The following is a 23,201-nucleotide window of genomic DNA, read 5'->3' as shown; positions in this document are numbered from 1 at the left end:
ATCAGCTGTTTGGGCTGAGAAAAAAAACCCAAAAAACAAGCAAGTCCCTAGTGCCTTTGGTGGATTCACATCTGCTTGTGCATCTTTTTACATGTTTGGTAAGTATTGAACCTGAGCAGTGCATGATGGACATTAGGACAGAAGGAACAAGTCCTGGAGATGATGAACCTGGAGTTGAGCTGCTCTAATGATCCTAAAAGCTACAGAAACTGCTCTAAAAATGATTACATTTGCAGCAAAATGAAGCAAAATAAATACTTAATTAGTTTTAATGATTGTAGTGATAAGCAGTAGGCAACCTGTTCAATAAACTGTCTAGAAAGGTAAAGGCTCTTAACTAGAACCCTAACCAACCTGCAACGCGTCATTAAACCGTCAGGATTAAGTTCCATTAAACTGTACGAATTCTGAACACTCAGTTGAAAAACCATTAAAAATGCCTGCCACATCAAAGGTTCGAGTGTAGCCATGAGCTGCTCGGAACATATTGTGCTGTGAATGCGAAACAGACCTGTGGAGCAAAGGTCAGACTTGGTTCACGTGCACATACTTCCAAAACGCTGAAGTTCATTTCTTATTCTCTTTCCTCTCTTGTTTTTCTCCGCAGCCCTTCAGCCATGAGCTGCCTATCCTCTCCACCTGCCATCTTGATGATATAGTCCTGTACTTGTGGCTAGTGAGCAATCCTCACGGGAGTCAATGACTCATCTCCATCTCCTTCTGACAGATATTTTCACCTTCAAGGGCTTACCATCATGCTTTTGTTCCAACACACAACAACACACTGCACTGGCAGCGCTGTCACGGTCAAAAATACCTACACTCCAGAAAAAAGAACCTGCACATGGAGGAGATGTCTAAATTATCTCCACTGCTTTCTGATCATGCAGAGAACACAAAGAGCAAGAGGTTTGAACGCGAATGCTGTTCAAATGTTTGATACATTAAACTCTCCAAAAAAGTTCAGAATGCAGTGTTGTGATGCAGATGTCAGATTGGATGACTCTGCCGGATAACTCTGGGTATAATCAGTTTAATACATGGAGAAACCTCACTTTGCATACCCCAATCCGCTGCATGTCATCTCCTTGACACATGCAATTAAGGACTATCTATAGAAGCACATAACAGACCTAACCCCTTTGGCCCTAACTTCACCTCGGCTGACATCCTGAGAGATTCTGGTAAATTGCATGGAGCGAAAAACAACTTCTTCTTCGACAGACCCGTGCAGTCCACCGTTTGCTGCAATGCAGAGGCAAGAGGAGTGCTACAGGTCCTGTCTTATCCTTTCAAAGATGACTGCTCCTCTCACCTTGTCAGAACAGTATACAGTGAGGACAGCTGCTAAACGCTGACCTTTTGAGTGTGGCAGTGTGCATTTTTAAGGAGGATTCAGCAGAGTATGAAACATGTAAGGCTTATGATATTCTGTAATTGGATTTCCCAGAAAGCTGGTGACAAAGTCGCTCACACACCACTAATCCTACCAATCACCACTGCGGGCATAAAAGTGTGCTCGTCTTTGCAGATGAATGTGGATGAAGAGAGGAGAATGGTGCATGAAGTGAAGACGAGCATGGGGTTTTTGTGGATGGAGAAGGGTGTGGATTGCAGCAAAACCGAACAAGGACAGACACTTAAGGTGCCCCGGTGTGTCCTTAAAAGAAAAATCAGTTGGATCACCACCTGTGAGGTGGGTGTGAGGATGATGGGAGGAAACAGGGTGCCAAGGACAACGAGGAAAAGAAACAAGGAAGACAGAGTTCAGCATGTCACATCATAAAAGCAAACATTCAAAGTGTTGCTGTCAGAAGTGGTCTTGGCCTCTGCCATCCCAACAAGCAGGGCAGATTAGCTCTGCTGAATCACTGGAGACAGTTCACCTCAGGGCTGCCTTCAAGAAAGAAGATGCAAAAGAAAAAGAAAAAAAATCCCAGCCCCATCAAAGAGATTAAAGGAATAGTTTAAGAAGATGACTAAATTATTTGACTTGACTACAAGCGTGCTGTTCTCGCCGGAGCAAAAATTCATGGTGATATTTCATGGATAGTGTGCTGCACCCAGCTGACTTGTTTTTAATCCAATTCTACATATGCAGCAAGAAGAACCTGGCAGCTGAAAACCTTCGCTTTTCCTGCTCATATTTATTTCAGTCATTTAAATGACTGGAAAAAAAAAAAAAAAAAAAAAAAAAACAAGCTCAGAGAGAGTAAACTTTGTGGATGTCTGGAAGCACTGGAATACAAGATTTTCTCCTGCCTCCCCCCCCTGTATACATCAGATCTATTGGTAGTCATGCTCCAGTTTGCATTAGTCATTTTCTGTCTTCCTCAACTGCGGCGAAGATGTCCTAAAATTTGCATATTGCTTTTCAAGTGCACTCCATTTAAGTTGAATGCTTCATGACTTTTTTTGTTTTTCACTAATTCCATCCCTTATATTTAATGCAAAAGCTAAATGCACATGCACTGTTCATTTGAACTTTACTTAGTTTCTATAAAGTGCTTTATAGTGTCTTTTTCTGTTCACACCGACACATACAAGGTGCTGGCCTGTCATTTTATAACAACCTGAGGATGAGCATCTTGCATGTGGAAAGGCCACCCATGGAATCCTGGGAATACTGAACAACATATTCTGCCAACCGAGTTGCACCGGCTATAAATGTATGGCTTATATCCGCAGGCAAGAGAGTGTGCTGCACATGCACACCGAATGAGTATCTACCAATCTACCCCTGTAAACTGAGCCCTTGCCTGATCAAATTGCACGTATCCTTCATATCCTGTGGTGTTGATACAATCCAAGCTGCACAGCCGAAGGATTTTTATGGTGAAGCTTGGTTACAAGACTGAATTTGAAGACAGCTACTCTCCAGGACCACTCTCCCCCAGCTCTTTGTCATTTTATGAGAAATAATAAAATAAGTAAACCAGGACAGTGGATGGGATCAGTTGTTTAACCTCAAAGACTTCCCTTGAAGTGTTCCCTTTCCTTCTCAGCCTCAAAGCAGGCGCTGGTAGGCATGTAGAGTCCAGTGCCACTTTTCATCTCATTAGAAGCCTTGCTGATATGGTGCACTGTCCTGAATGATAATGCTGCAGAGGGTGGCATAGCGACATATATGGAAAACAGCAGGACCAAACAAGTGGCTGAGATTAAATCCAACAAGATTCTTTAGAAAGCAACCGCGCCGGAGAGCAGCTTAATTCATATGGAGCTAGGATGACACAAGGTTTTTTCGTATTGAATCTAACTGAAAAGTGAGCTGACAGTGTTGCTTGACTTTACTTTTTACATAATTTACAAGAAATTACTACTTTTTTTTTCTTTTTTGTATAGCTTCAGCTCAGATGGACTGCTACTCCTACAGGCCTTCACATCAAAGTCTCAATAGATCTACAATAACACCCGAAAAAGTTTTTTTTTAATTTTTTTATTTTTAATACTATAACTATAGTGTCAAAGTCACTATGTTGGCAACAGTGACTTCAGCGATAGTAGAGGGTCTACCACTGGTTCTTTCCAGATTTCATCTTCGAAGTAAGAAAAGATGACAAAATAGCAACTCAGCATGAAAATTTGACACATTGCACAGCATTAATTTTACACACTGTTCTGGACAATCCACATATTTCACTTTGTCCCTTATATACAGTGTAGGTATAGCAGTGTTTAACATCTAATATCTGATCATTTCCCAACCGTACCTTTAACATTGCTAGTTATTTGGTAAGTGTGAAGCTACAAATCTGCTGTTCAGCATAGAAAGCCACATTCTAACTAATACTCACATCAATTATCTCTGTTTACTTTTACAATGATACAATTCTTCAATCAATTTTTTTGTCAGCCTTTTTGTTTTATACATTGACCTAAAGTGATTTTGCACCAGTTTTTCATATGAATGCATCCTTTTTTTTTTGGTGATTTTGCACCAGTTTTTTAATACTATAACTATAGTGTCAAAGTCACTATGTTGGCAACAGTGACTTCAGCGATAGTAGAGGGTCTACCACTGGTTTTTTCCAGATTTCATCTTCGAAGTAAGAAAAGATGACAAAATAGCAACTCAGCATGAAAATTTGACATATTGCACAGCCTTAATTTTACACACTGTTCTGGACAATCCACATATTTCACTTTGTCCCTTATATACAGCCTTTTTGTTTTATACATTGACCTAAAGTGATTTTGCACCAGTTTTTCATATGAATGCATCCTATTAAAGATATTTTACAATTTCCAAATATGTTTAAAGAGAATATATAATTCATTGCAATGTGGTGTTTATTTAATTGCATATTATTGCCTCTGATTCATTCATTTATTAATTATCCTAACCGCTTAATCCAATGAAGGATCGCAGGAAAGCTGGAGCCTATCCCAGCAGTCTTTAGGCGAAAGGCAGGGTACACCCTGGACAGCTCGCCAGTCCATCGCAGGGCATTGCCTTTGGTTATTAGTTAAAAAAACAGAGAGACCATGCTTTTTTTTTTTTAGTCCATGGAATATAAAAACATAAAAGTCAAATATGAGCCAAAAGTCATTCTCATTAACAGTTTGCTTTCTAACTTTGCCATTTGACTTTGCTTTGTCTTTTTAACGTGCTTGTCTAACTCTGGGCTTTTTGTCAGCCAGTACAATTGACTGACTTGGGTTGTTGGCCCATTGGATCTATTTTTAGTCATGCAGCTGTGCACTCGCAGATTGCAGAGATCTGTTGGACTACCAGCATAACTTTTGGCCTGAAACAGCAAAGCTAAAAGTTTGTCCTTAAAAAAGTGTTTCAGGGACAATTCTACAAGTCTTTAGGATATACAAAATCATTAACTTTTGATGGTCATCAGCAAAAATACAGTGTGACTGAAGACCTATTGACATGTGACAAGTCTTTATTAAATATTTCATTCAGATAAATGTGCCACGCTAAAAAAAAAAAAAAGCTTTACTCAGGGACAAACCCCTGAAATTGAGAGAGAAATGCTCCCCGACTTTTCATAAACTTTGGCCACTTGAGAGCAGTTTGAAAACTTAAGCTTCTTTACACATAAAAGACCCAAAGTCTATCCCCTTACAGCTTAGGGATGGTTCTTGTACAGTAGCAGCAGCAGCTGCAGGAGAAACACTACAATGGGCAGGAAAACACTTTGCACAAAGCCATGAGAAGAAAGAAATTGAATATCAAGTGAGTTTGGTCAAACCTGTCTATCCCCTTAGCATGTTTCAGAAAGTTGTCTTGTTTGTTTTCACTGTTCTTTTTTACCAGAGTGATTGTTGTATCTCATTTCAAAGGTGCCTCTTTTGGTCCATTTTTGTGCAAAGGCATTAAGCTGTCTGTAGCGGTATAAACATCACAAGATGAATTTCTTTACACTGAACTTCAGCTTAGATGGCCCATACGGCTGCAGTTCTGTTCATATGTGCATACACAAGCAGGGGGTACTTCATCTCTTCATCTTGCTGTGCCTCTTCTCCTCCCTACCTCCTTCTTTACTCTCTTCTTTTATAAACACGGCTAAGCCACTGAACTCTTTTGTGTCCTTTTTCATCATATTCTAGCACCGTCAGGGCTGCAAAGGGCACCAGCATCTGAGAGAGGCTTTCCGTTGAGGCCTTTGGAATGGATTCTCTCCAAACGGCCTTTTCATTCTGCAGCTGCGATGGATTAGCTCTGTCATGGGTCCAGATGAGGTTCGCTTTCCTGATCTGCACAGCACGCTGCAGAAAATAAAGCCGCGATGCCGAGATAAAGGACGGCGGAAAAATAAAATTAAGAGACAAGGACAGAGCAGACGGCTACCCGATGGTTGATCACAGAATGATGGACCACTTCAATATTTCATCGCCACAATCATGCATGGACACACAAACAAGAGCAGCGGCCTGAGAGCAACCGCCCACAGGTTTTACGTAGCCATGTGTGAAATGGCAAGAGCCACACAACAGCACTCTCTCCGAATTAACCATTGGAGGGAGAAACAGAGGAGGATCATGGTTGAAAGAGCACATCATGTTTGCTTAATTTTCACTCATGAGGATAGTGAGCTCAAAGGACACGAGTGTAGGTAAGATACATGTAAAGCAAGACCACACACACATATTAATCTAACTTCAACAAACTGATGGACAAAGATGGGGGACATCCTTCTCAACAACCAGGCAGCAGGCAACTCAAAGCACCAATGGAGCTTTATAGTCCCCCACACAACAGAATCAAAGCATATTATTCATGGCTGTTTGGTCAGCATCCTACTCTTTACAGCATTCATGCAGAACTGATCAAATTCATGCATTCTGTGTGAATCAGTGAACAAACTGAAATAAACTTATTGTGCTGACAAAGCCAAGTACAGTGATTTAGGAGGATTGCATTCTGTTCATCAGCCTTGCCAGAAGATATTTCTGTCATTAACAATTTACCCCATCACATCAACAAATCCCCCCATGACACTGCCAAGGAGGTCTTGCTCTGCAGCTGCAGTCACAGTTGCAGTCATTGTATGAATCTACCCTATCCACAGGAGTGTTGGTCTGCATTATGCTTTCTATTATATAAGAAATGTTTAATATTAACCATGAAGGCTATTTGTGGCACAGCATGTCTTATTTGCATCTTTGCATCACTGCAAGGAATATGCTAATATATATAGTTTTTCCTCCTTGTCTCCTTTGCCTGTATGCTAGAGTGCCCATCCACTAGTTTCACAAGGTTATGATGCTTCAGTGGCCCAGCGACTGTGAACTGTCACAAGCAATCACTTATGATGGAGCCCTTGTTTCTACACAGACATGCTGCTTTGGCAGAGCTCTGCTCACGCCTGCCTCATTTGAAACAGCCTAGAAACGTGCAGATCAATCTGCTCAGGCGGCAGACGGAGAGCTGCGAGCTGGAAGCCCCGTCGCACTGTGATCTAATATTTACAAGTTGGGACTGTACGCCATGACACTCCCTGTTGGAGTTTTGTATTTATCACAACACAACCACGATGTCTGCTTTATTTTTTGACCGTGTTTAGTATAGAAAATATATAAGTATACAGCAGAAAATGATATAAATATACAGCTGATAATGTGTAGTCCAACTGGTCCAACAAGATTAGACCGCTTTTTCTTTGGATTCTTTGGACTCCTTAGAGATAGAATGAAAAAAAAAAAAAAAAAAAAAAAAATATATATATATATATATATATATATATATATATATATATATATATATATATATATATGTATATATATATATATATACACAGTCTGACCTTGGTTTGGACAATGTAGTCAGCAGCTCCTAGTGAGGAAGACTACAGAGTTTGTGTTTTTCCTATAGGAGCCAGAAAGGCCGAGAAATGCAGGCACGATGCGGATATGCTATTCCAGCTCAAGTAGGGGATTACTGATTCGGTGATTACGGGTATTGTAGTGGAGTCTTGTGAATGGCCAATAGCAAGCTGAATGTGACTGCAATGACTGCAGGAACATAGCCGTGATGAGCTTTGTGGGGAGAGATTAAATATATATAAGAGGGTGAGGGGAATAGAAATGACAAAGACAGGCAGCGTGGGGAAAGTTAAAAATGCTGACTGCAGCATCGGAGATGTTTACAAGAGACAAGTTCTGAAAATGCTCCTCTTTCCTTTTCCTTCTATACACTCCCTCTCTGCCATTTCCAAACCGGTGCATGAGGGTAAATGGCATTTTGAAATGAAAAATAATCTCTAGCACAAACAACATAACCCACTCGCCTTAAGAGGTTTTGCTTAGCGAGAAAACAAAATGGAAAGCAGCCACCACACAGAGCCGGACTGCTGGCATGAGATGAATAGTTTAAAATCGTAGCTTGCCCCTTGTTCACTTAACTTCAAATGCACAACAAGTAGCGCTTGTGTCTTATCAGAAGCGGTTTTGCCTTGCATGGAGCACAGCGGCGGATGGGTTTAATGCACCGCTAAAATTTTGTGCGCGTCTTGCTGCCTGGTTTATCGCTGCTTTTTCATATGGTCAGCCAGCCCCTTTTGTTCATCACAAGGCTGTGTTGATATCATCTTCAATAAGGGAACACAGACTTAGCCTGTCATTGTTGACTTATAGTTCAGAGCCCATCCCATTATTTGAACAGGGGTGAACAGATGTGTGGAGCAGAGATGGGCTGTCATGTTGCATCAAGTCTGCTGACGAAAATGGGAGCTTGATCTACGCCTTGTATTCATGGCTTGCCGTTAAACTCATGTATGCATCACTGTTCCACATTTTATACTTGAACCTATTCATGTCAGGTTGGTTAGGGGCAACATTAGGGTTTAAGCTGTGGCAAAAATAGCTTTTAGAGAAGAAGAGATCTATTTGTGTCAAAGGGTTGCGATCTTTCTTGAGGCATTTAATGCATTTTTTGCAATCCCAGAATTAGTATACTGTACTATGCATTATATAAAAAAGCATCTGCTCTTATATTAATACAATATTAGACACAGTAATTCCTTTTTGGCTGTGTTTGTGGGCTGCTGAATGATGATTATATCTTGAGGTTGCCAGGACATTCCATCCATAACCATTCCTTCTTAATCCCGCCTCTTCCTTGCAATTTTCTATTTGCCCTGGAAAACTGAGCAGATAGATAAAGGAAATCAATAGTAAATTCCAAGAACCCAACAACCCTACAGAAAGCGGGAACACACCATCAAAAATGGATAAAAATCAGGGCTGGTAAAATCTTTAAATGTGAAAATGATGACTGATTTTTCTTATCAAAAAATATTTTCCTACGCTGCATACTTGTCTTCACTTGACGACTGCTGAAAATGGCCAAATGCCCAGTGTTTGCTAAAGATGTTATAGAGATTTGAAGGCGCACACAGTAGCAAAAGAGGAAATCTGTTGTTTTACCAAACAACATCTGCCAGCATCACCGATTCCAAGACAAATAACTCTCCGACAGCAGCACTTCTCCTTAGGTTGGGTTTAAGAGGATCTTTGATATTCTGATTAAAAATTCATTGTGTTGAATCTGCCTTGCAGTGTGTACCATGTTTTTTTTTCTTTATTTTGAATCTCATTACTGCTTTGGCAATGTGCTTAACTAACAACAGAGGGCATCTCATGGGCAGTAAATTAGGTCAAAAATAATATTCCCTTCAGAGATTTGGCCTTTGGAATTTCTCCAGCCTTTAATGTGCTGTGCTGCATGAAAAACTTTAGCCTGCCGTGTCCTCTGTAAATTGCATCTATGACTGTAATAATTCCAACAAAATTACATGGAGGCTTCCAAATTCCAAATTTACCAAAACTCAAGTATTTTTTTTTCAGTAGCACCTAGATTCGGTAAGATATAGACCTAGGGATTGCTGCAGTGCAATAGGAATTATTGTCACATTTGCTTTAATAACTATAACGAGGAAAATAAATAGTTTTACAAATACAGGATCAATTCCTGCAAATAAAAAAATCCTATAAAACAGAAACTGTGCTATGTTCTTATAATCTGAACAGTGCTTTTAGTTGCCCCCTGTGTGCTGACATATTGCCTCCCTCCCTGAGATTTTATGGCTCCCAAAGCATGTGGCCCCATCACAGTCCGCTTCTTTACCACTTATTTGAGTGAGACCCATATCGAGCCACTTCAACGGGCCTTTGAGACCACCTGGGCTGCTGTCCTCAAAATCTCTCTCTTGCATTACTTTATTAAGGCTCATGTGTCACTCAGAGGCTTTTGCTGCTTTGTAGCGCTCAAGCAATGCATTCTTTTTTTTCTTTCTTTCTTGCAGCGTTACTTTATTCTCCAAATCCTGCTATGTATATTTACAAATCATATTTTATAGAATAGTGCCTTCTGAACAAAGAGGTGAGCCAGCGATATATTTTACTGCGGCTTTGACTTTGGAGGAAAGATGAAGTGTTTCTTAGAAAATAGTTAGATTTACTCAGTAAGAAATTTTAAGAGGGAGGCGTGCGACTGCATACAGCAAAAACGCGCTCTGTGCATATGTGTACACACTTGCATGCAAATGCACATGCTCGTGCATCCATAAAAAAACCTCCATCTGTGCCTCCAACACAGCTGGACTGTGATGTCCCTGTATAACCTCCATAGCCTGCAGAAGTCTCTAACTCTCAAACAAGTAGTCATGCGCTCATGCACACACATACCCTGAGCAACCTTTAAAAAACAGAAGTAGAAACTCGAGCTGTAATTCTGTCTCCGCTTGCTGTTGCTTACTGTTTTGCAGTTTCCCCCTAACATGTTTCCTTCGTCACACCTTTCAAGTTGAGTTACAGCTTGCGAGAACAAGAACTGTGGCACCACAACCATCACCTGAGGAGCTTCTCCCAACCATAGCCTGTCTGTGTCAGTGCTAGCCGGCCAAGCAAATGAAAAAAACAAAAAAAAAAACAAAAAGGTCTCCCTGTCACTTTGTTTACAATCTATTCATACAAGACCACAACAACAACAGCCCCAAAAGCTGTACTCAGCAATGCATGCAAAGATTTGGTAAAGACCCCTTCATTTGAGATTCACAACATATGCTATTTGCCACATGTGCTCTGTCCTAGTGGTGGCCGCCAGTGTAAAAAGGCCGTTGGTGTTTCTGGGCAACATGTGCAGAGCCAGCACTCTCTGAGTGGGCGTAAAGGTCAGTAAAGATGATGTTGTTTAGGTTGCATGACTAAACAACATTTGGGTTTCTGCAATGTGCTTTTAAGTCTTCATACTCTTCCTAATCAATTATTTTTGTATTCCACATCTATGTAAATTCAAGCGTCTGGAGGAGTTCTGTTGAAGAGGTCATTTTATGCTGTTTGTGTTTGAAAAGTCAGGACTGAGTTGGAGAGAATAACTTTTCTTCCATGACTTTCCTACATTGCTATGTAGGACACTTGGACAATGCAGGCCTAATGGCTGGGCTTGCCTTAAACAATGAATGACCAGCTGCTTTGAACTTTGCTATATTTGACCAGTCCTTTGACCAGTAAGAGTAGCCAAGCTGTCTGGGAGGCAGCGCTTTAAGGAGAACAGGAGCTACAACAAAGCCTTTCAGACAGTAGAATATTTCTTTATTTCCCTTTTTAACCTGTAAATGAATGATAATGTTCCTCTGGTTGGCTTCTCAAAATGAACCAATTGCAGCACTAGTCACATAGTACCAAAGGTCATCCTCCAATTTGCCCAATTTCATTTCTATGAGCTGTTTAATTCCTTGATCTGCTTAAATATTATCAGTCATCCCTGTGTTTTTGCCAACTGAAGAATCCTCCCACATGCAACCCAAACATCACCTTCACTGACCTTTATGCAAATTAATTGTTCATTAATGACAACTCCAGGAGGAAGCCAAGAAGGTGTGGCACACAAGTTTGAGAAACAGTCAAAATGGCAAAGAACACAGTCTGCAGAGAAGCATCAGGCCAGGTAAGATGAGAGAAACTACAGAAAGTTTCAGATTATTTCAAACTGAAAAAATATCCCAATGAGTCTGTTTACATGCACAGAAAAAAAACCTCATCAAAATCACATTAATGGAGTTATGAAATAATTCCAGAGCTTTAAACTGCTAAACCTGACATAGACCATCATATAAAGTCCTTATCAGATTATAAAAAATGTGATTAAAAAGGAGATTTTTTTTCCACTCCACCAAAGTCTTGGTGCATGTAAATCTGAATATCTGATCAATTTTGTATTTTTACATAATCAGCTTCTCTCCCAGAGATAATGCCAAATTCAGATTCTTTTAAATAGCACTTGTCGTAACTTTGTTTCTAGCTACCCGGTGAAAAAGAAAATCTAAATGTAAGGCAAGAAAAACTCCCGAAACATCAGAAATAAAGAGACTGAATTGTTTTTTGATGGGTTATGTTTGCAGCTAACAAGCCACATACATGGCCAAAATCAGCTTGTCATTAAGATAATTCCACATTTTAATTTTCAGTATGAGTGATAAACTAAAGGGTATTTCTTCGCCAAATAAAATCCTACATTTCATGAAAAGCATGAAGGTGCATGTGGCAGTGAGATCAGGCGGCTTGACATAAGTTTTATGGATAAAATTGGGTCCTGCGAAAAGGTTCGGGAACCTCTGACGTAAAACGAACGTTTTACACATGTGAACTACTTAACAGCTTATCATTACGCCTCACATTAGGAGCTAATGTAGAGACCATTATTGCCGCCATGTTCATCACAGTCTGAATGTTTTTATAATGACATGAAGTGATGTCAGCACACTTGCATCTTTCTAAATAAATATATTGCATGACGACATGTCAGATCAGATTATTACAATGATCTAATTGCTCCCAGATATCTTATGTTGATGGGCGTAATGTTAATGCTTTGTCATCTCAGCAGACAGATTCTTGTTTGTTTCAGTTCGAAAAGGGAACCAACACAGTCATTTAAATGGAAATACAACAAAGATGTTTATTTAAAATGAAGGTCAGGATGCTGAGTGAAATTCAGCAGCTTCCAGATTCTGTCAACAATGAGAAATGTGCTAACAGGAAAACGGAAAGCTCACTAACTGTTGATGTTAGTAAGAAGTGATGAGAAATGTCACCTGTCAGGGAAACTAAAGCCAATAAGCCATGATTAGCAATATAAATAAGAAAAAAAATCTGAGTTGTCTGATGCATTCCTTAATTAGTTTTCTGATGCACCACGTCCAAAGCGCCTTCAGACCTGCAAATAGCCTGCTAGGGCTTCACATTTGCTATTTGCAAGCCTTGTTCTGTTTGAGGAGAAATTCTCAACTCAAATACACTGCAAAAATATCACGTTTAAACTTTTGCTTACTCTTGAGATTATTTTTAGAAACTAATAAATGATGTAAACTATTGTTGAAACATCTTATTTTCATGTAATAATTTAAACTTTGTTTTTTAAAAGGGCATCATGTTGCTATTTACGTCCTCAGCTGAGTACATGATGTTCATAATAATATGATCATCACTTCATCCTTTACAAAGATGGGATCATTTACCAAACAATCTTTTTAATATAATGAAATATATACTGTATATCCAGCCTGCAAATCTCTGATTTTTATATCAGTATATCAGTTTATCAGTGCTCTTTACAAAAGCTAAATTATATTTAAATAATAGTAATTATTTAAATAATATAGTGTATATTCAATACAATTACTCTTTACTAAAGTAGCAGCAGCTCTAATAACATCTAGTCAGAATGAAACAAGATGTTTGTCACAGTGGTTGCAGAGAAGATTTATGTCTTGTCTGTGTCAGAGCTACAGTAGAGGAAGAAGCCAGTTAGCTAATGGAAATAAACAAACAAAACAGGTAGCCTGGCTCTACCCACTCCTTACAAAATCCATCTACCCACACCGCAAACAGCTCATTGATATTTAGTGTGATCCTGTGTTTATTAAAAATGTAAATAAAAGAATTTGGATTTTATTCCAGCTTATGTTCTGGGACCACAACCTCAGCTACCTGTCTGGTAAATCAGATTATCAGACATTCTGATTTACTCTCACCATTGTAAAACACAAATGTAGTAACAGTGTCCTGCTTTGCTGTGTTCTTATCCACACTCATGCAGAGTGGGGTGAGGCTGTTCAGTCTATGGCCAATAACTGTTGGAAAAAGTGGGAAAACCGAGAAGCCAAAGAAGCATGTGCCTCTGCCAGGGCTTAAAGACCTGGAGGATTCAATAAAAGAAGGGTAGGCAGATGTAAAAAGGCTGGCAGAGGGGACACAGACCATTAGCTTAATGACAGAATGAGGAATGAGGACTAGTGAGACGAGATTCAAAAGCCAAGCAGTGCAAAATTTGCCTTTAACAAGAATCAAGGCAAGTAATCTCATAAATAGCGAGGCAAGGAGAGGCATAAGGGGTCTTGGTGGCTTTCTCTTTCTTGCCTTGGGTAAAGAAAGTAAAAGAAGAAGGGTAAACAGGAAAGGGAAAGATAGCAGTATCATTAAGTTAGCTAGCCATGACCATCAGCAACATTAAGGCTGCCTCCTCTGCTTTCCTCAAACTGGTACCATTTGCTTTGAACTGCTTCTAAGTTCTCTGTGCGCCTACCTGACTCTTAGCTTACACAGCTTTTATGGACTCTGAGCTGGTAATTACACATTTCACAATTACTTTTCTTACTTCAAAGCAACAACAGTCTTGTCACCAAAGCACATACCATGCTGCCGTGGTACAAAGCCAAAGCCTTGAGGATTACTGAAGCCATGCATTGTTTTTTCTGACAGTCAGTAATTCAATTAATAGCAAACGGCTTTAAACTGACTTGAAAGAAATTAAACTGACATAAGACTTTGCTTTTATAATACCTTAGGATTTTTGTCTCTGTAAAACTAAGTAAACTTGGATTGAATTTGAATGTATTCATGCCTTCAACGCGCTTTGCCAGACTAAAGAAGGCAATTGAACTTTATGAGGAGCCACAGTAGAGGCCATTTATATTAGCTGTCCCAGGGCAAAAGGAGAATGGGCTCTAAAGTAACGAAACAGGCTTAAAAGGAGGGGAGAAATCTCTAGTTAACCATCATCATGATCAAAATGAGTCAAAAGTAGATTTATCCCAACTTGTTTGTAAAACCTTGACCGATTACATAGTGGAATATGTGCCATTGCTGACAAATGCCTGAGTCACACACAGAGGTGTATTGATGACAAAGTGACTTTGAATGTCCACTAAATAATAGTGATAGTTTACAGACCAAACAGTGAAACAGTCAAATGTAAAAATGACACACAGGAGGCCTTCCCTGCCTAAAGGCACAGTCCCAAAGGCTTGGAAGTCAGCAGATAAGTGATATTTAATAACAGTCATCTCTGGTTTGCCCTGTATTGGTAGAGACAATTTGAGGTGCTTGTGGACTGTTGTGAGCTCAGCATGAGCTGTCTGCGCTTTGCGAGCTCAGCTTGATAAGAGTCTCAGGGCACTCTCTGACAAAAGCGTCAGCTAATGAAGCAGTGCATGAATTACTTCTAAAGAAAGCTAAGTGTTGGTCTCATTTAACAGTAGCATTGGATTGGTATTAAAGTTTGCTGGTTGTTTTACAAAAAAAAAAAAAAAAAAAAAAAAAAAAAAAAACTTTATGTACAACTTCAGGCATGGTCAGGAAGTCACCGGCCAAATATTACGTAGGTTCCCCTTGTGTTGCCAGATCTCCTCTGACCTGTTAGGGCCAAGTAGAATTGCTTTGGTTCTTGTTGGCATGTTGGCAGCAGATCTCTTGGCGCTCCATGGATTGGACTCATTCCAGCACAACACTGGGATCATAAGAGTTTGACCAGATAAACATTAAAATATTATCCAAAACTATTGTATTCTCCCATGACATGATAAAATAAACTATCTCACTAAAGAGAGTCCATCTCGGCAGCTTTCAAGTTACTGTATGTGTGTATGCTCAAGGCTTAGTGGGTCCAGTCAGGATTGTAAACTAGCCGCTACTGGTCAGGTTTGTTGATCAGTCCATAAATAGATAACAAACATGTTGCTTTGGTAAATGAACAAGAGCTGAAGAATTCTTCTTTGTTAAAAGTCGTGCAAACCCTTGAAAGCCTTTCTCAATTCGTCTAACTGGCTGTGGCAGGAATTTGATTTACCACTTGCCTTCAGTTGTTGATCTTAATGGCTGATCTTTGCTTTTTGAGAGACAGTATGAAACACATAGTCAATCCAGCTACTTGTTTGTTTGTGGTTTCTTTCAAAGTGCTTTTCCTCCTTCAAGCCTCTAAGTAAAACGACATGTTGTTTTGTCTTTGTCTTGTGCTGTTCTTTGCTGGCTGCTGAGCAGTTTTTGACGTGGGGCGTTGATGATGAGGATCACCTTCAGGGGTACACTGTGCTTGGTTTGCAACAATGTTTAACTGTTATGTTTAATATTTATTTGATTGCGAGAACCCAATGTTTTTCAGCTGAACTCTGTATTTCAACCAGGGGATCAATGTTACAGACTTCACCACATGTCAGCGGTTTGAATGTTGTGGCTGATTGGTGTAAAACTCCGTTTTGTATACCGTAACATTCCACTGGAGTAGAATTTCTGAGCACTGCACTTTGTCATTTTGCATGCCAGCAGCAAAGCAGCAACAAACACGGAATGACTTCTAGTGCTCATACCCTTACATAACTTTATTTGCACCATTAAAGGCTTCTTCTTCTCTAATCTGAACGACACGGCAGTATTGCGACAGCATGATGGAGATGCTAAGACATGGGAGCATGAAACGGGGTCACGGCTCCCAAAGGAAGCCCTTCCTTTTTTGCTGAAGCTCAGTCTGCCCCTGAATTTAATTAGATTTTGATATCAAGCCTTTTTCTCCTATATGCTTCCCTTCCTCTTCAACGTGCATGAAATTGCACCGCATTATCTATTATGTATTCACTCTCATTTGCTTATTGTTTCTTCTGGATGCCTTCGTTAAGGCACTTGCAGCTCTGCTGCCTGTGATACGATGCTCTGCTTCATCTCCCTCACTGCTCAGGCCCACCTCCTCTGCAGGTCTGAGTCCAACTCATTTGCTGGCGTTGGTTGGGGAGCTATGGATTTTTTTCCCCTTTCACCCAATGACAGCACGGTGAGGTGCTATGAGGGCTGAGTGCTAATGAGCTGACTCTGCAATGCTGGGGAGATGCTCTCAAACACAGGGGGAGTCAGAGGACTGTGCAGGCAGAGACGCTCTGGAGCACCGGGAGTCAGGGGGCCATTATGACCATGTCATATAGGGGTTAGAGGGACAAAACCACACCAGTCAGACAGACAGAGCTGTGTGCCTACAAAGGTGACCATTTGACCAAATCGAACTCATCATTTTAAATTGCATAGCAAAATGGCATCTTTTGTTCCAATTTATTCTAATAATGTCAATTTGTTCTCTGTTATAGGAATCCGCCGCCACAAGAGGTGAAGAGGGATTGGTTATTCACAGCATCTGCCATAGTGAAGTTATATCACCTGCACTATGAATGATCACAGCGACATAAAATGACAAAAAGAAAAGAAAAGAAAGACATTAAGGGAAGATATAAAATAAATCCGTTTATGTTTAATACAGTGATTCTTTATGCTTAAATGTGTTATTTGCTGTGCTTTGTCTACTTTTTTGTTGCAGAGCATGAATTCTTCCAGCCGGAAGTCATTGACAGTAGATTAATTGACGCATGATTACTGCATGTAATTAAACACAAGCACAAACGCTGTAAATGTAGTAACAGGAGAGGGATCCTAACAACAGCCTCTCTGTGTCTGCAACCATGTTACTGTAACAAATAAAAACAAAGGTTATGATTTATAGACTATGTTTTAAAAATTGAGCTCTGTGTGTGTGTGTGTGTGTGTGTGTGTGTGTGTGTGTGTGTGTATAGGGGGATAGTTCTGTATGATTAAAAACAGCATATTTACAGAAAAAAATGTTTGTATATGTTTCTGTTATTTTTTCCTGCTGAGACATTGTGGATCAGAGCAAAGTGACAGGAACTCGTCTGCCCTGTGCTGCCTCTATAAGCTCCATGGGCGTTTGACATAAATAATTCTGCTCATTCTTGGTGGACAGAAGAAGTGGGACTCAGGACATGACTGACAAGTAAGCACACTTACATGCATGGGTGACTGAGAAGCTGTTGGACGACTCGAGGTTGTCGACATTGTAGTTGAGATGAAAAGGCTTTTCAGTGGTGTTTTGATTGGTGTTGTAGAGTTGGACAGCGAACCTGAACGCGCTGTGCTCCTGCACCGTGGAACGCATGAACAGTCCCCCTTGAAGAGATGAAAACCAAGATCAGACAACTCTCTCAGAGAGTCGCACTCAGGCTGCTGCCGGGTTTTGCACTTATCTAAATGGAAAGCAGAACTCTTGTGTTTTGGCTTATAAACAAAGAAGCTAATTGATATTTGACAGAATAACTGTGCCATCGTTTACCGGCGCGCCTGGCTCGAACTCTTGGCTTTGAGAGGAGAAGAGAGAAAGAGGGGGGTGTTGGGTGAGGAGGGGGAGACTCAGTCTTCCGTCATCTTTACAAAAGAAAAAAATGCTGCCTCTTGTGTTAAGGCTATTGTTAAACAGTTATTACAGTGACAATTAACAATAGATGTGGCTATAATTTAGTTCAAGCCAAGCTTTATTCTCAGCCTCTGGAAAAACAAGTTGGTCGGCATCATTGCGCAGAGCTCCGCGCGCAGGATCCGGCATAAAATATGATAAAAAAAATGGACTCAAACAAACCACAAAATGAAGCAGTTTAACGTAGACAAACACTTACCGATGTTAATCTGGTTGGGAAATCCTGCGAATGAGCGGTCAAAGAGCCAGAGCAGGAAGAACAGCGTGCGTTGTGCCATTTTCTCCGTCCTGTCTGTTCAACTCCTCAAAAAGGTCTGTCTGAGCAGATTCATATGTTCTGGGTGAAAACGGGAAGCAAATGGAAATCCAGTGGATAGATGATGGTCGCTCACAGTGCACCAATTCATTCATTGAGGTGCAGCCCAGCTGCAGAGCTTTTTTTTTTTTTTTTTTTTTCCCAACTAAGGAAGAGAGAGAAGGAGAGAGGGAGAGAGCGAGAGAGAGAGAGAGAGAAGCGGAGAGAGAGAGAGACAGAGAGGGAGTGGAGGGGTGGGCTGGTGGGGGAAGAAGGAGCTGATCTAAACTTCGATTGGACCTGTCGCGGCAGGCCAGTGTTTGTCAAATTTAAACTGACGTTAATTTAAAATGCTTCAAGCCGCCAGATGACGGCACTTTGGAATAAGTGTGGTACTTGTAAATATTAGCCCACCGTTGACCGAGTCAACAAAAACACTGCAATCTCAGGTGGCCGATGGTATTACTGGCTTGGCTGAACCCAGCTGTGGCAGCAGCTGCATGAAGAAAATGCAGGAGAAGCAACGTTTTCACAACAGCAGACTATCTATCTATCTATCCATCTTTCCATCTATCTATCTATCCATCTTTCCATCTATCTATCTATCTAGCCATCTTTCCATCTATCTATCTATCTATCTATCTATCTATCTATCTATCTATCTATCTATCTAAAAGTCTATATATATATATATATATATATATATATATGTATATATATAATGTATATATATATATATATATATATATATATATATATATATATATATATATATATATATATATATATATAATGTATGTGTGTGTGTGTGTGTGTGTGTGTGTGTGTGTGTGTGTGTGTGTGTGTGTGCAGACATAAATACAGAGAAATGACCAACTTATTATTATTTTTTTACCACATCAGTGATCTTCAACTGCGAGTCCTCAAGGGCCGGTGTTGGATGCAACACACCTGATTCTAACAAATGGTCGGGAAACAGTCAACACCTGCAGGACACCGACCTTTGAGGACCTGATTTGGAGATTGAATACCTGAAGTATTGTCTTGGTGATCATGACCCAAAAAGTAAAACAGTTGTACGCATAGTAGACAGAAACAAATTATAATTTAAAGTCCAGATCCACGCATGTTAAAAAAAAAAAAAAAAAGTGATGTTACATCTAATACACAATGTATAACATTTGTCATGTTATAAATATGTTATAATAAAATTCTAATGTCATATCCTATATCTAATGTTTTAGTTTCAGGTTATCTTTTGAAAAAAAAAAAAAAAAAACTTTTTAAAGTTCAGTTAATACTTCTTTACCTGCTCCTGTTGTTTTTTTCCCCTCTTTGTTCTTTGTCTTTTCAGTACCACTGAAAAGTATGAGCAGACTTTCCCATTAAATCCACTTGTACAGTGGGTCCAAACTTTCATGTTGTGCCATTTAACTCTGACACTATCCATGTTTTACAATATTGTTAAGTCTTTAATGACAGTCCAAAGTTATTATAATGATGAAACTCTTCACTACAGAAGAGCAACTATTACTTGGAAAAACACTGTCCGTCCAGAATAAAAAGCACCACCTGGATTAAACCAAGCACATAGTGTAGAACTTCTCACTGAAATATTACCGTGTGGATGATTATGTTGCTGTTGTAAGTTATTTAACTATAGATGATGTATAGCTTCTTATTTCTTAAACAATCATAATTTGCTTCCGAATAGTCAAATTATTGGCATGCGTCAAGCAAGAAAAACATGTAAAGAGATAGTAGCAATATTGGGTTGAGAGTTGCCCAATACATCATTAATAACTGCATGGATACAGGGGAACTATTAGCGTTCAAAGAAGAAATGTGGGTGGAAAAAGGATATTGAATGATCGTGATCATCTGAAAAATTCTAATTGTAAGAAACAACAGTAGAGCTCATGGCTATATGGAATAGTGAAAGTAAGAGCATTCCCCCAGACACAGTGCAAAGGGAACTCCAGGAATTGGTGCCTTAAGAAAACCACTTAATAATGAAAAAAAAAAAAGTTTTCAATTTTCTAGTGAGCATAGAGATTGATTTCTGGAGCAATGGAAGAAGGTCATGTAGTCTGATGGGTCCAGATTTATCCTGTTCCAGAGTGATGGAAGCATCAGGGTATGATGAGAGTTGGATGAACCGATACATCCATCATCCTTAGTGCCCATGCTATAAACCGGTGGGGCCAGTGCTATAATCTGGGGTTACTGCAGTTGGTCGCGTCTAGGTTCTGCAACATTATTTGCCCAAAGAATGAGGTCAGCTGACTACCAGAATAAAGTTGTGCAGGTAATTCCATAAATTTTTCTTCCCCAACGCCAAGGGCCTATCCCAAGATGATGATGCCAGGATTCATTGAGCTCAAATTGTGAAAAAGTGGTTCAGAGAGCGTGACACATCATTTTCACACATTTGACCACCATGGTTTTCAGACATTAACCCCAATGAGAAACTTTGGGATGAGCTGGAAAAGACTTTGCACAGTCTTCAGACTCTTCCATCAATCACTGCAAGATCTTGGCAAAAATAATGAATGCTGCTCTGGACTGAAATGAATGTTGTGACATTGCAGAAGCTTATTATCAATCAGTCAATCTTGTTTTATTCATAAAACACTTAACAACAACCACACTTGGCCAAAGCACAGGACAGAGATGAAACCAAGAATAAAAAAAACTGTAAGTGATGCAAATCAGTTCATTTCATGAGTAAAACCACTCTTAGAAGACTGATCTGAATAAACAAGTCTTCAGTCTGAGCTTAAACAGCGGCAGGTCTATGATGGAGCGTAACTTCAGGGGTAGAGAGAATTCTAGACTCTCAGCTCCATCACCGCAAGGCATGAACACGCCAATGTTTGCACCTGGACTGAGGAACCACCAGCAGGTGATGTTCAGATGGGCGCAGGTGTCTGCTGGGCTGGTGAGGGGTCAGTAAGAGAACATTCACATCAGCCTTTTTGATCGGAATCCTAGTCCATTAGCTTGGAAAATCCGCTATGTTTGGGGAGCTGTGAAAGTGCCAAACAAATTCTGATTCCGGCTTTTGTTGGTCCAACAACAAACACAGGTCTTGGCCCTATTCAAGCAGACCAACACTGGACGCGGACTACAAAAAAAGTCACTTGACGTATAGCATTTCATTGTGGGTAAATACATAGTGATCACGTTAAGAGTCCTCTGCCTTGTCTGTTGTTCATAGTGCAGTCATTGTTGCAGTGTATTTCTGCAGTATACTTGCATTAGACAAAATAAAAAAACCCAACACAGCCATAGTTTCATGCTCCATGTTTTGCTCAAAAGAGGAGGTTTTCTTCTTCACAGGTCTTGTCCTCTCTTTTGCTAAATACTAGTGCAGCGCCATTGTTGGTGGGAACAGGGATATATTATTGTAAAGGTTTGGCACACTTGACCAAAGTGCAGCATGAACACAATCTTGGTCTGAATGGATACCCCCCCACAACTGAGCCGAGTCTCCAATCGGAGCGAGTCTGGCGGACTATCCTCACGTCACAAAGATAAAGAAATGCAAAGCCGTGGATGGAACAAAAAACAACCAGTAGGGCTTTGAGCTGAATGCTGGAGGGAAATAGGAGCCAGTGTAGAGATGTACTGGACAGGAGTCATGTGGCCATGGTCTTGGGTGTTGGTGAGTAGCTCAGCAGCTGCATTCTGCACCACTTTTGGACGGTGCAGAGAGGCTTGGTTCACTCCAGTATAGAGTAGTCCAAATGTGAGATGATAAAGATGTGGATTGTTTTAACCAGGTCTTAAAGGCTGCGGAATGGTTTGACTTTGTTAACAGGCAGAGATGAAAGAAACCGCCCTGATTTTAGAGCGTTTATTAAAACTGCAACACTGATATGTGCACAACGTTGGCCCTACAGAAGAAACTCAGGTTGAAGAGCTTTAGCAGAGCTGTCCGTGGTGCTGAAAGTCATCTAAACAGCCCAAACAGAAGCAACACATTCACTATTTATGGCTTCTTTTTTATTCTTCCGGAAAGTCTAAATATATCATACATACAGTGCATGAAGCATTTTTCTGAATTTTGGTGAAAGTAAACGGAGTGATATTTCTCCATAAATGCTGTGTCATTGTATTTATTTGAATTTCTCCTCCTCTAATGAAACATCTATCATTCCTTTGATTCTGCTTATGAGAGAACAATTAAGAGATTACTGGCCCATTTATCACCCTCACCAAAGCCCTTTGAAAATTGAGTTTTTAATTGCATTGCGCATGACTTAGGCTTTTGCTATTGATACTACAGTGTGCCAACATCCCTTTCATATTAGACTTCATCAGTATACTTCTCTATTTTTTTCATTTTCCTTTTTTTGTATTTAAAAATGACAAGACAAGTAGTTATGTGTTGAAAAAAATGATAAACAAATTATTCATTAGTCGCTTTTAAGAATGATTAATTCATGAGATCTTTGCTCGTTTTCAACAAAACCACGGTACTAAATAAAATTAAAATGATAGGTACATTGATCACTTTTATTTTTAATTTTACCCAGGAAAAAACAGGGTAGTTATACATTTGAAAGAATCTTGTCAATAAAGTAATGGCGTGACATGACTTTGTCATCAGATGCAGACTTTTCTTGTCCAAATGGGGTCAAAGTTGATGACTCGTCTCTTGGTTCACTGTGTCTCTGCGCATAGATTGTGCTATGACATCATATTGATTCTTTATCAGAGTTGTAGTATGTTAGCTGTTGACCTCAGTTGCTGAAGTCATAATGAACAGTGTTGGTCCATGACCTGCTGACTTCTTTGATCTGCTATTTCCAGCACATCACATTCCAGCCAGATCACAGATGTCGATGGTACTTTGGGTTG

The 23,201-nt window shown here is 39.9% G+C and overlaps 1 protein-coding gene across 2 annotated transcripts in view; it reads right to left on the bottom strand.

The window, feature by feature from the left end:
• Positions 1 to 18,318, bottom strand: part of gria3b (glutamate receptor, ionotropic, AMPA 3b) — a gene marked incomplete at both ends in the record, with an annotated part of 97,526 nt that extends 79,208 nt beyond the window's left edge. For both annotated transcript variants that reach the window (XM_079250460.1, XM_079250461.1), the window contains 2 exons: positions 17,578 to 17,736; positions 18,240 to 18,318. In XM_079250460.1, coding sequence (XP_079106586.1) covers positions 17,578 to 17,736; positions 18,240 to 18,318 — 238 coding nt within the window. The remainder of the gene's footprint in view (positions 1 to 17,577; positions 17,737 to 18,239) is intronic.
• Between the last annotated feature and the right edge of the window lie 4,883 nt (positions 18,319 to 23,201).

This window comes from Telmatherina bonti (assembly GCF_933228915.1).
Source record: "Telmatherina bonti genome assembly, chromosome: 12".
In the NCBI taxonomy this organism is placed as follows: domain Eukaryota; kingdom Metazoa; phylum Chordata; class Actinopteri; order Atheriniformes; family Telmatherinidae; genus Telmatherina; species Telmatherina bonti.
Note: the sequence above shows the minus strand (reverse complement) of the source record. Positions and strands in the feature narration are given on the sequence as shown.